The 16620-nt window shown below is 44.1% G+C and overlaps 2 protein-coding genes across 2 annotated transcripts in view; one reads left to right on the top strand and one right to left on the bottom strand.

Annotated features, from left to right (window-relative positions):
• Nucleotides 1–528: 528 nt before the first annotated feature.
• Nucleotides 529–16620, bottom strand: part of ATPQ (ATP synthase D chain) — a 50302-nt gene continuing 34210 nt past the window's right edge. Inside the window, exons 4-5 of the mRNA XM_087397526.1 lie at nt 1300–1386; nt 529–1169 (exon numbers count right to left, since the gene is read on the bottom strand). Coding sequence (XP_087253652.1) covers nt 1068–1169; nt 1300–1386 — 189 coding nt within the window. The 3' untranslated portion in view covers nt 529–1067. The remainder of the gene's footprint in view (nt 1170–1299; nt 1387–16620) is intronic.
• LOC147884879 (uncharacterized) lies at nt 6695–16385 on the top strand. Its single transcript, XM_087397967.1, has 2 exons — nt 6695–8546; nt 16363–16385. The coding sequence occupies exons 1-2, from the start codon at nt 6695–6697 to the stop codon at nt 16383–16385; spliced, it is 1875 nt and encodes a 624-aa protein (XP_087254093.1).

Consider the following 16620-nt stretch of genomic DNA (forward strand, 5'->3'; position numbering starts at 1 on the left):
ATTAGCATCCGAAATAAGGCAGAGAACACTCACAAAATGTCGAAACCGGTTAGTCCTCTAAAAAAGAAACATCTAAGATATAAGTCCCTCGTCAAATAGCTTAATATGGCCTGTTGAGAAGCCGATGCTTCTATATGCTAGTTCTTAGATCTTAAGCCCAAGTCAAACATATCTTTCGACATGCAAGAATCCAGCATCAAGTGCTAGATAGTTCCCTCTTGGATTGATTCTGGGAAAATCAATGATTCTGAGAATGGTGAGCGACCAACTAGATTTTTGCTACATTACCAAGAGTGTCGCATGGACAACTCACAAAGGAAAAAACATGCAATTAACATGCGAGAATAGGGTATTCAAAATGCCCTAGGCAGAGAATGCATGCTGTCTATCGTACTGTGTGCAGTTGGGGAGGGGGAGGAGCTTTCATCACATGCTATCAAAATTAAGCTCTCATAACATGCCCCCTTTGCACAAGTATTATAAAAAAAAATCAGAGCTTCATGTAGGCTGACGAAGAAACTACACAGGAAAATTGCATGATAAACTTTCCCGAGTGTTGAGCATCCTTTGTGCCTTGAGTCTCGATAAGGATATACCTCACATAGATTGTACATAGATCTTATTAGCAAAGCATCCCCTCATATTTCATACTTTCTCAACACTGAAACTGAACTGAATTCTCCAATGTTGTGTGGACCTCCGGCATGAAGCAACATGGCAAAAAAAAAGGAATCTACATAGCATAGCACTGGACAAAACAACATGCAGCAACTTATCTGAACAGCCCAGCAAGCATCAGCAATAAAAACTTTGTTTTTCCATGCCAAAAGGCATGTCCCAGTCTTCAAGAGCGTAAGTATCACATGAAAAGAGCATTTTTCCACCTTGGAAGAGAGTGTTATTCAAGAATGAACTGAAAGTATCAATTCCTTCAGAGCCTGGCATCTTTAAAAATACAGGCCCAAGGAAAATCATTGAAGTATTTAAGCATGACATAAAGCACACTCTATATTAGAGCATGCCCAGACCCAGGCAGGCTGCAACTGACATCCCACCAATGGGTCTGCCTAGTAGCCCCAATTGTGATTCTTGATTTCTTCATCAAATTTGGCTTTAACCTCAGGGTTCTTAGCAAAGTATTCATCTCCTGTCATTGTCTTGACAGCCTCCTGTAGAACAAATAAATATAAGCAGACACTCGGAAAGTGACACACTGATAATCTAACAAATCTTACAAATCTTTCCCAAGGGTTTATCATAGTCCAAATTATATCACGTTCTGAGATATCATTTCAGTACCTTCTGTTCCCTAAGCTTTTTCAGCTCTTCCCGACACTTTGCTATTTCTCGTTTTGATACCTCTTCTTGTTCAGCAACCTTGACCATCTGTAGGATATCCACAAACAAAACTGTTTATTAATTCCATTTTCAAAGTTTACAGAGAGGGAATATTAGCTAATTATCTCAAGCATAGGGTGTGCATCAAAGGGAGGGAGAAACAATAGACGAGGGAACCTTCCACATGAAATCTAACCAACAAGGATTCGTCATCTAGAGGCCAGCCTTAATTGATAAGCCACAACATGAAAGAATATAGAGATGAATTTTGAGTCAGAAATGCAAAAGCCGTTCTCCTTCATGAATGCTCTACATTGTCATGCAATTAATATGCACTGTGAGTGAGATGCAGCAAACAAGAGTGTAGGGATTGAGAAAATGGCAGAAGATATAGCCCTCCATTGGAGAAGAATTCCCTAGAGTTTTGTTTTGACTCTTGCTCAAGCCAATCCACAAGCATGCAATGAGGTGGAGCGATTGTATATGAGACGGATGAATGACCAAGAAAAAGGCACACAATGGGACACGAAAAGGTGGTACCACTTCATGGACTATTCTCGATTTACTCAATTTGTATACACTTAGCCCAATTAAATGACTAAGGTTCCCCAAAGGTCATTGGGCCATTTCATAGTGCACTTTATGTGTCGACCCCCCCCCCCCATCCCAAACACCCTATGCCCCCACCTAGGTGCCTAATGCATAACTCTTTTTACTTCATTGAAATATAAGTTTTACATGTCCGAATTTGCTGCCATTCTGAAGCAGTAGCTCCAACACAATGCCCTAAACATTTAGGTCGATGCCCATTATAAATATAAGCATATGTTGCACCATCAAGATAATCAATGTTTCTAAATCTGATTACTTTACAAATTACCAAAAATATTTTCCATATCATGACAGAGTCTAACAATAGAAAGAGTTTTGTACATCAACTCTTTGTAGCCGGATTCTACTAAAATTCTGATCATGGATGAGCTACCGGCAAACATTCCCTCATCTTAAGGTTTTGGTCAGAGGTTGCTATTTGCTATTCAACAGCCCTTTATTTTGAATGTATCAGCTAGTGTGTGTTTTCCTACTGAAGTAACCTGCTGTGTATGTTACTGAGTGAGGCTGTTTCTAAAGTTGATCCACAGGCAGAAGACGAAACTGGGGGCACAAATCCCTCTCTTACATGATGATTTAATGCATGTAACATGCAGGATGGTGAAGCATTTGAAGCCCTATGTTTTCTTTGAGATGGGCTCTATCATTAAGTGAATAAATCAGTTGGTGCTATGTAGAAACTATTGATTAAACTCTCATGGTGTTTGCAAGTTGATGATGCATAGTTGAGTAATTATTATGCAAACTCTTTATACCCCTAGATGACGCTAATGTTAGAAAAGTCGGGGGAGGTTGCTTGCTTAGGGCCAACACTCCTCCACAGCAGAAGATCCCCCCCGAGATCACAAGATACTTGAAGCAACACAACCCAATACGTGTGCTTGCTTAGATGTAGAGAGCGCGACTTAGAGAACTCAGATGTACAGCCAAAACAGAATGATATATAGGTAAATCTCAAACTTGCCAACACATGTCCAACACATCTAGAAACAATCCCTGAGGTTAGGTATCAGAACCAGGCTCTTTTTTTCTGCACCCTCTGAGGGAAATTCTTCTGCCACGTGCTTCTGTGTAGGCTTCAGTAGCTGCTCAGGGCTGGGCACTCCAAAGGTGGACTGCAGACAAAGCTCCCTTTATGAGCCCCTTATGCTCTCATACTGCAAGTCGGTGTACACCTAGGTGTACAGCAGATGTCTGGAGTTCTGCTCCTGCAAGGACACTCCGTGTATGTGGCACTGTTGATGTAGATCTCTAGGTGAATATTCTCATAACCACTGAATCCCTAGTATCATGTTGCATCCCTAGGGATCTATATAGGCCTGGAATAGGCCGACCCAGTGACAGACTGGCTGGCCAGTCTGTCACCCAACTTGGTCTGGCCCTGCTGCCAACCTGGACAGGCGCTGCGTAGCCTCTCTCTGCCCCGACTTTTGGTCCTGTATATTGCCCATTGCAGACACATGACTGAGTCTGTCAGCTGGTCCAACTTGGGCTGCTGTACATTTCCTGTTGCAGAGCCTCTCCTGGCCGACCTGATTTCTTTCCTGCCGACCCCCCATTACAGACTGCTTCTCTGCTGATCCTGCAGCAGAACCAAGGCCTCATGTATGGCCACATAACTGTGACATTCTAGCCCAACGGTCTGCCCTAAATGTGGGCAAACAGTCAGCCCTCCATTCTGACCTGGGTGGCCCAGTGGGACTCTGATCTGCCCATGTGGCAGCCATGTTGTTGCCCACATGGTAAACTCATCCCTTCGCTCTACTAGTCTATCTACACACATTCCTATGTAGGTGTCAAGCCCTTGAGCTCTCCTCATTTTGGGGCTCACAGGTTGGGCATTGACCCTATATCTCCAACAGCCAATATCACCTATCTCCAAGGTTAGCGCAAAGAGAAAATGCAAGTTACAGTAAGTAATGAGAGTAAGCCCAAGTATCTTTGTTTCCATTGCCACCACATCGCAAGGCATGGAAAGAAAGACTGCCCCAAATGGTTGGCCGAGAAGGCTGCGAAAGTGCCAGCTTATACTGTAGCCACTGCTTTGGCACTCCCAGCTCCGCCTACCTCAACTACGAATGCAATTCTACTTGCTTTGAACGCCTTACCCTCGGCGGCCTTTGAAGGTAAGGAGGAGGGCATGCTCGACGAGTAAAAGAAGGCCCTCGTCACAGCCTATGGCACGGCTAAAGGGCAACAATTTATCATCTTATTTAACATGGGGAGTTCAGAAGACGCTGTATCCCCTCAGCTTGCCAAAAAGATGAGGTGCACTTTGGTGCCTCATGAGCTTGCAGAAGGATTCACACCCGGGTTACGCACTTAGATCACGCACAAGGTCGAAAAATTTTCTTTCACAGTTCAGAAGGCCTCTTTCAGAGGGACTTCATCCTCACACCATTATTGGGATGCAACATGATACTAGGGATTCAGTGGTTATGAGAATATTTGTAATGAAGGTGGGAAAAAGAAGGATTGGGTAATAGATGGGAGAATAGTAAAGGAAATGTGGGAACTGTGGGGGACTATATAAGTCAACCCAAAAGGATTGTAAGGCACTTTTTTGATGTGACATCTAATCCTATCTACGCTCCCTCCTGCTACCTACTGCCTACGCTCACACTCTCTCTCTCTCCCTCTCTCTATTCCCTCAGCCTTCTCTCTTTTCCTTTCTCCTTCCCCTTCTCCTCTCTTCTCCTCCCCTCCTTTTGCTATTCTCTCCCCATCTCCAAATCTGCCCCTTCCCCCTTCTCTACATTGGTATCAGAGCTCCGATCTCTGGCACCTTCGTTTCCCCTTCACTTGCAAATCCCCTTTCGAGCAAGCAAACAGTACCAGCGCTCCACAGCAACCCACGAGGGCATCCACGAGACCACAGCCCAAGCGCACGAGAGCCCTCCGACCATTTTAATCTGAAGCTCCACACGGCTGCCACCGATGGCCTCGAGCTGCCCATCACCACAGCCTCAAGCTGCCCGTCCAACACGCCTCCATCCCCGTTCCGTGATTCGTCGGAGCCCTGCGCCTCCCGTCTCCGTTCGTGAGTCGCCGGAGCCCATCTTTGTTCGTGGCATCTACACCCTGTAGTCTCCTACGCCGCACCGCCTCCGAACCTCGTCTCCTTCCCGTCGCCTTCTGCCCTGCCAACCGCACCGCCGTCTCCTCCCCGTCGCCTTCTGCTCCGCCAGTCGCGCGCCACCTCTGCCGCCCTACAAACCTTAGTCTACAAGGTCCTAGACTTTAACTAGGGTTAGTTCAGTTAAGGTTAGGTTTAGGTTTGGTTGGTTAGGTTAGTTTAGGTCTGGTTAGGTCTAGTTAGGTTAGTGATTGGATAAGGTTGGGTTTAGTCAGTTTGGTTTAGTTGAGACTACCCTAGGTGTCTTAGTTGTCCTAAGCTCCACAAAAAAAAAAAAAAAAAAAAAAACCTCTTTTAGGGTACTCCTACAGCCCTATTTTGGGCCTTTCTAAGCCACCTTCGTGGCTCATTTTGAGCCCCGTTTCCAGCCTCTTCATCGAGCTTTCTTCGAACCTCTTCAACGACTGCATTTGAGCTTCTTTACTGACACCTCACGAGCCTCTACATCGAGCCTTCGACACTTGGCACATTTTCCTCGTGTCACTCATGGCACCCAAACGTGCACCCCGGTCAGATGAGTCATCTCAACACGGTGACGATGTTGCTCAGCAGGAGCAGATGCCGGTCCCAGAGGGTGCATCTCCTTCACAGCCAGTTTCTGCTATGCCTACCGACACACAGTTTCTAGATGCATTGGCCTCGATGCTTCAGGGGGCTTTTCAGCAGATGGGTCAGCAGTTGGGGCAGCAGCTCACCACTGCTATGGCTATGCACGATACAGCTATCACCCAGATGGGTAAGAACCTTGGGCAACAGATCACTACCGCCATCAGTATGCACGATAAGGGTAAGCAGCCCACACCCCAGCACGGGGATCAGTCGGATAGCCAGGGTGATTTTCCTGACCCACATAGGGGATTTATGGCTGATGGCCGTCGCACTTATGATGTTGGTTCTATGCATGCACCCCAGCATGGGGATTATGTTGATTTTGGTGATGCCTTGCCCGTGCCGCCGAGCACTTCTCTTATTGATTTCAGGCCTCCATTTGGCTCGCATATTTCATTGGCTGAGCCGTCCATTTTGGGCCGGCCCATTGGCACATTTTTGCTAACGGCGAGCATGCCTGGATTGGGTGTTGGGTTTCAGGGCAATTGGGAGAGGGGCCAGTCCTCTTCTCAACCTTTTTCTATGCCACCCACCCACCGAGATGTTTATGGCAAGCAGACTCAGCAGGGATTGCATGCTTCAATGACACCTCCTGTTAATACATTCAGTCAGACTCAGCCTGCGTATCAGGGAGGTAATGCTTTCAGTCAGACGCACTTTATGCATCAGGGGAGTGGCTCTCCTAACCAGCATGATGCTGGAAGTGGGCAGCATGCAAACATGGATGATGTGCTTTCAGATGCCTTACGTTCATATAGGGCTTTGCCTGAGGATGTTCGTAATGAGATGTCCTTTTCACAGTATGTGAGCTTCAAGCGTGAGTATGCTGGTAATCACTATAGGAATAACGCAGCCAAAGATTGGAAAGATAAAATCTCTGTGCATAAGTTTAAGGGTGACACTCGTACTCCCAATGAGTTGGAGGAGTGGCTCACGAAGCTTGAAGATTATTTCCGCTTCTACCCTAAGAATGACGAGGAGAGAATCATTTTTGCTGGCATGCATTTACAGGATTATGCGCATACATGGTGGCGTTACATGCGAGAGTCACCTCAGAAGCCTACCACCTGGAAACAGTTCAAGGAGCTTATGGTCACGACCTTCGTCTCGGCCCTGATCCTTGAACAGTACCTTGCTGAATTCTATGCACTGTCACAAACAGGTACGGTCCAGGAGTACTTGCAGCGTTTTTGGAGACTTTCTTTGTTTGTACAGGATATTTCTGAGAAAGGGAAGTTGCTGCGTTTTATACAAGGCTTAGATCCCTCTCTAGCTGCTGATGTGAGAGCTCACAATCCTCTAACCATTGAGCGAGCAGCCCAGCTTGCTGAGGTGTTTGAGCCAAAATATGCTGGCAAGTACAAGCATGTGTCACATAGCTTCTATGGTACTGCTTATGATGCTGACAGGAAGACAAATTCTGCTGATTGGATTGATAAGAAACCAGCAGCTGCTTCCTTCCCACGATATCCAACGGTTTCAGGAAGTAAGATGCCATATGCAAAGCCATACAGGCCCATGGATGCAAAGACAGGTGTCAAACCCAGCGCTGGTTTTGGCAAATCAGAAGTTAAACAACATTCCAGAGCCATAATGGACAGTAGGAAGAAGGCAAATTTATGCTTTAGGTGTGGAGAGAAATGGACACCTGAGCACCAAGATGTGTGCAAAATGAAGAATGTCAGCTCAGCCAAACTCAGCATGATAATTGAATTATCTGATGATGATGAAGTGGCTGACGTAGGAGACCCCCATGATGTCTCTCATGAGGAATTGACAGGAGTTCATGATGTAGATGAGTCTCCTGACACAGATGCCACAAAGGGGACTGCTTTTCCTTTTGATCCGGGTGGGGCTATTGAGCAAACCACTCATGTGATGCATGAGATTGATATTCAGCCTACATGTAGCAGGAAAGGCCGTAAGCCAACACTCTCTGTGTTGGAGCATCAACCTACAATGCCTTTTCCTGTCAGAGGTGATGCTAATGGTAATGTTCCTGTGGATGATGAACAGATTTATTGGGATGTCCAGCCTACACTGTATACCATCTCACTACATGCCTTGATGGGTGCCAAAAGTGCTGACACAATCAGGTTGAAGGGAATGATTAATGGCAGATCTGTCCATGTATTGGTAGACAGTGGTAGCACTCACAGTTTCATTAATTGTAGAACATTGAAAAGATTGGGATTAGTTGCTACAGAGATAGACCATGGTCTGAAAGTGGAGATCGCGAATGGACAGCACATGATCAGCAGACATTGTTGCCAGGATGCCAGGATCAAGTTTTCTGATCATTATGAGTTTGCAGGTGATCTTTTGGCATTGGATATGGGACCCATAGATGCTGTCCTGGGTTGTGATTGGCTGAAATCCCTGGGGAAAATCAGTATAGATTTGAATGCTTTATCTCTTGAGTTTTGCCACAAAGGTAGAACTGTTACATTGCAGGGCATTGTGAATCAGAAATTGCAGGTCATTTCAGCAAGGCAGCTAGCTAGGGAGCTCAAGAACGAAAGTGCCATTTATGCATTGAATGTCTCTGTACCTCAGGAGGGTGGTATTCCCCATGTGGATAATTGTGAAATGCAGAAATTGCTCTTAGAATTTGGGGATGTGTTTGCTGATATGCCATCTCAGTTGCCCCCAAAAAGAGATGTTGATCATGCCATAGTCCTGGAACATGGTAGTAAACCAATAAACAAGGCCCCGTACCGACTCTCTAAGGTTGAACGGGAAGAAGTGGCAACACAGGTGCGAGATTTGCTTGAGAAAAACTTCATTGCTCATAGCACCTCGCCATTTGCATCTCCAGTACTCCTGGTGAAAAAGAAGGATGGCTCTTTTCGTATGTGCATTGATTACAGAGAATTGAATAAGACCACCATTAAGAACAGGTTTCCTATTCCCAGGATTGATGACCTGCTGAATGAACTCAAGGGTGCTCAGTATTTCACGAAGATTGATTTGAGGTCAGGTTACCATCAGATCAGGATGAAAGAGGGTGATGAGCATAAGACTGCCTTTCGTACAGAAAGAGGATTATATGAGTTCAAGGTGATGCCTTTTGGTTTGACTAATGCACCAGCCACCTTCCAGGCACTCATGAACAAGATCTTACACCACCTTCTTTTCAAATGTGTGCTGGTATTTTTCGATGACATTCTCATTTATAGTAAGGATGCACAGGAACACATTGACCATGTCCGACAAGTGCTAGAAATCTTGAGAATGCATCAGCTTTATGCCAAGGCCAGCAAGTGCACATTTATGGCAGAGGAGGTTGAATATCTTGGTCATGTTGTAAGCAGGCACGGAATCAGGGTAGACCCAGCTAAGGTGAAATGCATTAAGGAGTGGCCGCAGCCACAAAATACCACGCAGCTCAGAGGTTTCTTGGGTCTTGCTTCTTTTTACAGGAGATTCATTAGGCACTTCGCCAAAAGGGCTGCCCCTCTCACTGATTTGTTGAAAAAGGATGCCTTCCAATGGTCAGAAGCAGCACAACTCAGCTTTGATAACCTCAAGAATGCCCTTAGCAATGCACCTGTATTGGTGTGCCCTGATTTCTCACGGTCTTTCATTATTGAGACGGATGCCAGTGGCAAAGGTTTAGGGGCTGTCCTAAAACAAGAGCATGGTGTGATTGCTTTTGAGAGCAGGAAGTTTAATGCCAGAGAAATGAATTATCATGTTTATGATCAAGAGATGCTAGCAATCTTGCATGCTTTTGCAAAATGGCACCACTACCTGTACGGTAGCAAGATTAAGGTCAAAACGGATCACAGGACACTCAAGTACTTCTTAACGCAGCCTAATTTATCCATGAAGCAGAAGAGATGGCTGGCTGCAGTTCAGTCCTATGATTTTGACATTGAATATAGAAAGGGGAAAGAGAATGTAGTTGCTGATGCCTTGTCCAGGATGTGGTCATGCAAACTGTCTGCCATTTCCACGCTTCATCAGGAGTGGATAATTGGGATTCAGGAGGAATACATGCAAAATTCTGATGCAGCTCCTATTTTTGTGGAGTTACAGAGTCCGTCCAGCCAAGGACATGTTCGATTTCAGCTCCGCAACGGACTGTTATGGTGCAGGGACAGAATTTATCTTGTGCCAGACTCCAAGTACAGGTTGATGGTATTACAGGAAATGCACTCATCCCCTATGTCAGGGCATACGGGTATCACAAAAACATATGAAAAAGTCAAGGAGAGCTTTATTTGGGATGGTTTGTGGCGAGATGTGGTTAAGTTTGTCAGTGAATGTTTGCCCTGCCAACAAAATAAAGTGGACAGCCGGTTACCCGCAGGCCTTCTGCAACCGCTACCCATTCCTGAAGGCAAATGGACTCACATTGCCATGGACTTCATTACAGGCTTGCCTTCTACAGATAAGGGTTGGGATAGCATATTTGTGGTGGTTGACAGGATGACTAAGCAGGCCCATTTCATACCGACTAAAACTCGGTACTCCGCTTCACAGGTTGCCTGGCAATTCATTGAGTATGTGTTCAAGCACCATGGTTTTCCTCAGGAGATTGTCAGTGACAGGGATGCTAAATTTATGGGTCACTTTTGGCAGGAGTTATTCACTGCAGTTGGTACTTCCCTTGCGCCTAGTACTGCTTATCATCCACAGACGGATGGTCAATCAGAGAGGGTGAACAAGTGGGTGGAGGAGTATCTAAGGCATTACTGTCATGACACGCAGAAGTCTTGGGACAAATGGTTAGCATTGGCTGAATTTTGCTACAACAGCACCAAACACCTCTCTATTGGCATGAGTCCATTCGAGGCTATGTATGGATGCAAAGTGGGAATGCCTTCCAAGGTTGCAGACTTGGCTGTGAAAAATCAGCAAGCAAGGAATGATTTGGAGAGTATGAATGCCCTTCTGCAGTTGGCTAAGAGGAATATGCAGGATGCCCAAGCCAAGCAGAAGAAGTATGCGGATGAACAAAGGAGGTACTTATCTTTTGAAGAAGGGGATTATGTGCATTTACGTCTCCATAAGAATCGATATTCCTCGCTGAAAGGTAATACCAACACAAAGCTTGCCCACAGGTATTATGGCCCCTACAAAATCATCCGCAAAGTTGGACAGGTAGCATATCAATTGGAACTACCCAGTACCTCTAAGATCCATAATGTTTTCCATGTATCCTTGCTGAAACCACATGTCGGACAGCATGTCCAGGTTCTTCCTGAGCTGCCTCCTATGGATGAAGAGGGCCACATAATCTATGTGCCGGAGCAAATCAAGGGCTTCAGAGATCGTGTACTCAGGAACAAAGCCTACACAGAATACCTCATCAAATGGAAAGGTTTAACGGAAGATGAGAATTCTTGGCAACCTGAGAGCATTGTGCAGGACTACCCCTATCTCCTACAAAGCTGATCAGTTTCTGTTGTATCCTTCTCATCCAGGGCACCCTCTTGGAAATTTTGAGGGCAAAATTCTTCGGGAAGGGATGGCTGTAATGAAGGTGGGAAAAAGAAGGATTTTAAGGGGGTAATAGATGGGAGAATAGTAAAGGAAATGTGGGAACTGTGGGGGACTATATAAGTCAACCCAAAAGGATTGTAAGGCACTTTTTTGATGTGACATCTAATCCTATCTACGCTCCCTCCTGCTACCTACTGCCTACGCTCACACTCTCTCTCTCTCCCTCTCTCTATTCCCTCAGCCTTCTCTCTTTTCCTTTCTCCTTCCCCTTCTCCTCTCTTCTCCTCCCCTCCTTTTGCTATTCTCTCCCCATCTCCAAATCTGCCCCTTCCCCCTTCTCTACAATATTCACCTGTGGCCAATTGGCCGCAGGATTGCTGACCATCATCCACAACCATCCCTCTATCTCCCACATCCAAGCAACTCGTGCTATTCGCAAAGGCGCAGTATGCGCATTGGTGTACGTCTGTTCGTGAATGGACATAGAATAGTGGTTCTCCTAGATGATGGATGTAATTATGACTTAGTAAGTGATAGATTGGCAAAATTATTCCATCTTAAACCAAAACCTATAAAAAACATGTCGCTTTCAGGAGCTTTTAGGGGACACAATGAAGAAGACACATCCATAGTACGGAATATTCCTTTTCGTATACAAAAATATAGAGATCGAACGGATTTTCTAGTAGCCCCGTTACAAGACGTTGACATGATTCTAGGTAAACCATGGCGGTATGATTTTAACCCTACTATTCATCCTCATACTCATCATTGTTGCTTTGTACATAAGGATCGTAGGGGATTGGGACGTGTATACAATTCCATTGATTACTCCTACCTAAGCAAAAAGATTGGTAAAAAGAGGGGTAGATTGTAATCTTGTGTATATAAGGGATTCACGAGATCTTCATATCTCAAAAGAAGATCGGAAGAGAAATGAGTTCCTTAGAGCTTATGAGGATCGATTTTCAAGAGATGACTCATTCGAATTGCCTATGGGGAGAGAAGATGATCATGCCATAGACTTAGAGCCAGGAGCTTCTCCTCCATGTAGAGCCCCATATAGGATGAACAGGATAGAAATGGAGGAGGTAGAAAAACAAATTGAAGATCTATTGCAAAAAGGCCTGATTCAACCAAGCAGTTCTCCATTTGGAGCACCTGTATTATTGGTTAAGAAGAAGGATGAATCATATCGTATGTGTATAGATTACCGTGCTTTGAATAAACTTACGATTAAGAACCGGTATCCGATTTCAAGAGTGGATGATTTATTGGATATGCTTAAAGGTGCTAAAGTTTTTAGCAAATTAATTTTGAAATCTGGCTATCATCAACTTCGTATGAAAGCTGGGGATGAACATAAGACTGCTTTTCGCACTCTCACTGGACATTATGAGTTTTTGGTCATGCCTTTTGGCCTAACTAATGCTCCAGCCACTTTTAGTAGGCTGATGAGAAGGGTTTTGCGACCCTACTTGGGAAAATTTGTCATAGTCTTTTTTTATGACATTTTGGTGTTCAGCCAGAATGAGGAAGAGCATAAGGATCACCTTGCTAAGGTGATGGAGCTCCTAAGGAAGGATCGATTGTTCCTAAATACCAAGAAGAGTGAGTTCTTCAAGACAGAAATAGAGTATTTGGGACACATTGTGTCTGCTGAGGGAATTCGGGTTGACCCTAAAAAGGTCAAGGCCATAATTGAATGGCCAATACCCAAAAACATACATAAGCTGAGATCCTTCCTAGGGATGTGTAGTTATTATCGCAGATTCATTAAGAATTTTGCACGTCTTGCTTCCCCACTAACAAATTTGTTGAAGAAGCATTCCTTGTATGAGTGGGGAGAGGTTCACCAAGTAGCTTTTGAGGAGCTTAAGAGAACATTGGTGACTGCACCAGTGTTAACACTTCCGGACATGGACAAAGAGTTCTTTGTTGTATGTACGGATGCAAGTGGTACCTCGATTGGGGCAGTGTTGATGCAAGGAGGGCATCCCATTGCTTATGAGAGTAGAAAACTTCAAGGGGCTGAATTGAAATATATCACGTATGAGAAGGAGTTATTGGCAGTCATTCATGCTCTAAAGTTATGGAAGCATTATTTATATGGTTCTGCTTTCAAGATTAAGACTGACCATCAAAGTATCAAGCACTTGTTTTCTCAACCCATTGTCTCTTCAAGGCAAATCAGATGGGCTGAATATATTCAATCCTTTGGGCAACCAAATATCGAATATCAGCCTGGAAAGGAGAATTTAGTAGCTGATGCTTTGAGTAGACGGCCCCAAGTTAATCACGTTTCTGTGATTAAGGAGAAATCATTAGGAGCAATGGTTGAAGCTTATCCTCTAGATGAGGACTTCGCTGACATTTATGGGAATATTCAGCATAATGAGGTCGGGGATTTAGAGGCTTATTCCATCGTGGAGGGATACTTATTTTTGGGACGTGCCATATGTGTACCCAAAACATTTCGGTATCTAGTCATGAGTGAGTTACATGCGAGTCCATATTCTCGACATAGAGGCATTAGAGGGACCATTGACAATATTGAGAGATACTTCCATTGGCCTAAACTTCGCAAAGAAGTTTCGACCTTTGTTCAACAATGTGACGTATGTCAACGCATTAAATCTGACACAAGTAAGACTGCTGGTCTTTTGCAGCCTTTGCCTATTCCTTCGGAAAGGTGGGAACACATTACAATGGATTTTGTGTCTAATTTCCCCAAGGTTGGTCAGTTTGAGCAGATTTTCACTGTTATAGATAGGCTGAGTAAACAAGCTCATTTTATTCCCTGTAAAAAAGAGTTGTCTGCTCCTGAAACAGCAAGGTTATTCATTAGGGAAATCTTCAGGTTACATGGGTTACCAAAATCCATTGTATCCGATAATGATGGCCGTTTCATTAGCAACTTTTGGACAGCCCTATTAGAGAATCTCGGAACCAAACTGAAATTTACTACAGCCTTCCATCCTCAAGGAGATGGACAAAGTGAGAATGCCAATCAAACCATAATTACTTTACTTCGAGCTTATGTCCATGACCAACCTAGAAGGTGGCCAGAGTTCTTACCCATGTTAGAGTTTGCTTATAATAACACTGTACATACTTCCACCAAGAAAGCCCCATTTGAAATCATCTATGGACAATGTTTACCCACTCCAATAACACACTTGGGGGAGTGAATTTTTGCTGCTGACCAGTTTGCTGAGGATATGTCACAGGTTATTGAGCAGGTAAAAGAACATATTAAGAAGGCCCAGGTTCAACAATCCAAGGCAGCCAATAAAAAAAGAAAAGAAGTTTATTACAAGGAGGATGATTGGGTTTTATTGAAGATTGATAAAAGAAGAATCAAGTCAGTGAGAGGAAGTACCAAACATGTCAAGCTAGCACCGAAGTTTTATGGTCCATTTCAGATTTCAGCAGCTTTATATCCAGAAGAAGGATCCAGAGCGTATGAGCTGAAGTTACCAGCCCACTGGCGTATGAAGAACATCTTTCATGTGAGCAATTTGAAGAGATACCATGGCGATACTTCTACGTTTTTGGATACTCAGCATCAAAAAGAACCTGAACTTCAAGATGGGACTGAAGTTCTTACTCCAGAACAGATCGTGTACCATAAAGAGAAGAGTACTCGTGGAAAGAAGAGATATATGTATTTACTGAAGTTTAAAAACCAGCCAGCTAGTGATGCACAATGGATGGAAGAAGAGTTCTTTACACATTTTCCACAGATACTTGCACATTACAAAGAGGCGATGCAATGGCAGAAGTAACAAGAGAAAGTGCACGTAAGAGGAAGAGACAAGCAATAATCCAGAAGAGGACTTCTGCTCATTCAAGCAGGAGGGAGTGTCATGACAAGAGAAATGATTATTTAGTTAATTAATAGTCATTAGAACTTTATTATTGTTAGGCGCCAATTTGATGGTGCGGTTATATGTTTGTATTTATGATCGATCAAGCGGTGTAAATAGTACCGCCAAAACTATGTAACATTGGCCAATGATTAGTAATAAAGATGTGCACACACGTGTCTAGGTCCTAGGGGCAATAGGAAAGGGAAAGGGTGCATTGAATGGTAGGTGCATGGGTCATAGGCTAAGGGTAGGTGTAAATGGGAAGATGGAACTTGAGTGATCTCAAGGGACATTAATGAAAGGGTATCACCCTTTCATTGTGAATCTCACGTTGCATTCTTTCTACCACATTGCATTCATCCGTCATCTCTCTCCCACCTTGCATGTAGGTCGAAAAAGAAACAAGTACTCTCACGAGGGCGCTCTTCCCCATTGGAGGGCCAATCGGCATTCAAATTCTACATGCATTGCACACATTTGCATTTTCGAAAAGTGTGGATCTTCACAGGGGGGGGGGCACACCCACAACAAGGCCCTCACTCATGACCTAACCTAACCATGTGACATCAGGAGATGCTAACTTACTGCCACGTGACCTAACGCATAGCGGTTTAGACCTTAGACTCGGCGATGTTTTGAGGAATTGAAACTATGGCTGGGAGGTAAGCTCTCTAGCTCAACCTTTAGGGTTCCTATTACTATTTTGCTGGTTTGCTCTGCCAGACCAACTGATTCTGACTCGGGTAGAGGCTTTAACAAAGCACACCTGCCTTTAGTAGATACCCTGAGGGCTGATATATAGAATGTAAGCCCCCATGTCCACATTGCATAGGGAATGATAAGAGAAGCCCTAGCTCAGGTGACCGTGAGCCCTAATGTACACACGGGAGGCACCTGAGGCGTGAAATGACTTCATTTACAATTGACCATAATCCCTGATGACCTTCACGTAACTGACATACTTAGCCTAGTCACTAATCACTTGACCTACAAGCAACGTTTGCATGTTGTCAATGCAACTTTCTTGTTGGCATAAGTATCATGATTGCTAAAAGGGCTGATTATGTCATGAGTCGAATTATGCCCCAATTGCATGATTCACATTGATACATCCTCCTGATAATACATTCGAATGGCACTGCTCTATAAATTAAAGGCAGATACAGCCATAACTCAGACTACAACTCAAGTGCCAACCTATCAAAACAATACTCCTCAACCGGGATCAAGACACCTTAACACTTCCAACTTGAAAAGGAAGCTCAATGTAGAAGCAGACAATCACAATCAATATGCAATAAAGTTGTCTAGAATATGGTAATATCAAAATCTTGGAATTTGCAGGACAGTCCACAATAAAAGACTAAGTGAATTGAGGATAAGCAAGTAGTAGGCCATGAGAATCGAGTGTTCCTAAGCTGGCCATTGAAAAGAAAGTGTATGCTTTCTATCACATAGAAATATTTGAATAGTCTTGATGGCAATTCACCCAAAGCAAAGAAGCTCAGATGCCTAGTAGAATTATTCAGATGCCTAGTAGAATTATTTACAATTAGAAGAAAGAAATAGCAACGTACAACAGGGTGAGCAGTTATAAACGAA

The sequence above is a fragment of the Dipteris shenzhenensis genome, chromosome 26 (assembly GCF_047967505.1).
Source record: "Dipteris shenzhenensis isolate YYH24624 ecotype China chromosome 26, Dip_SZ_1.0, whole genome shotgun sequence".
NCBI classification, from domain to species: domain Eukaryota; kingdom Viridiplantae; phylum Streptophyta; class Polypodiopsida; order Gleicheniales; family Dipteridaceae; genus Dipteris; species Dipteris shenzhenensis.

Coding starts and splice junctions, on each gene's coding strand:
- LOC147884879 (XM_087397967.1), top strand. CDS start 6,695: ATGCATTTACAGGATTATGCGCATACATGGTGGCGTTACATGCGAGAG. Junction 8,547..16,362: donor AAAGAAGGATGGCTCTTTTC/GTATGTGCATTG, acceptor TGGAATTTGCAG/GACAGTCCACAATAAAAGAC.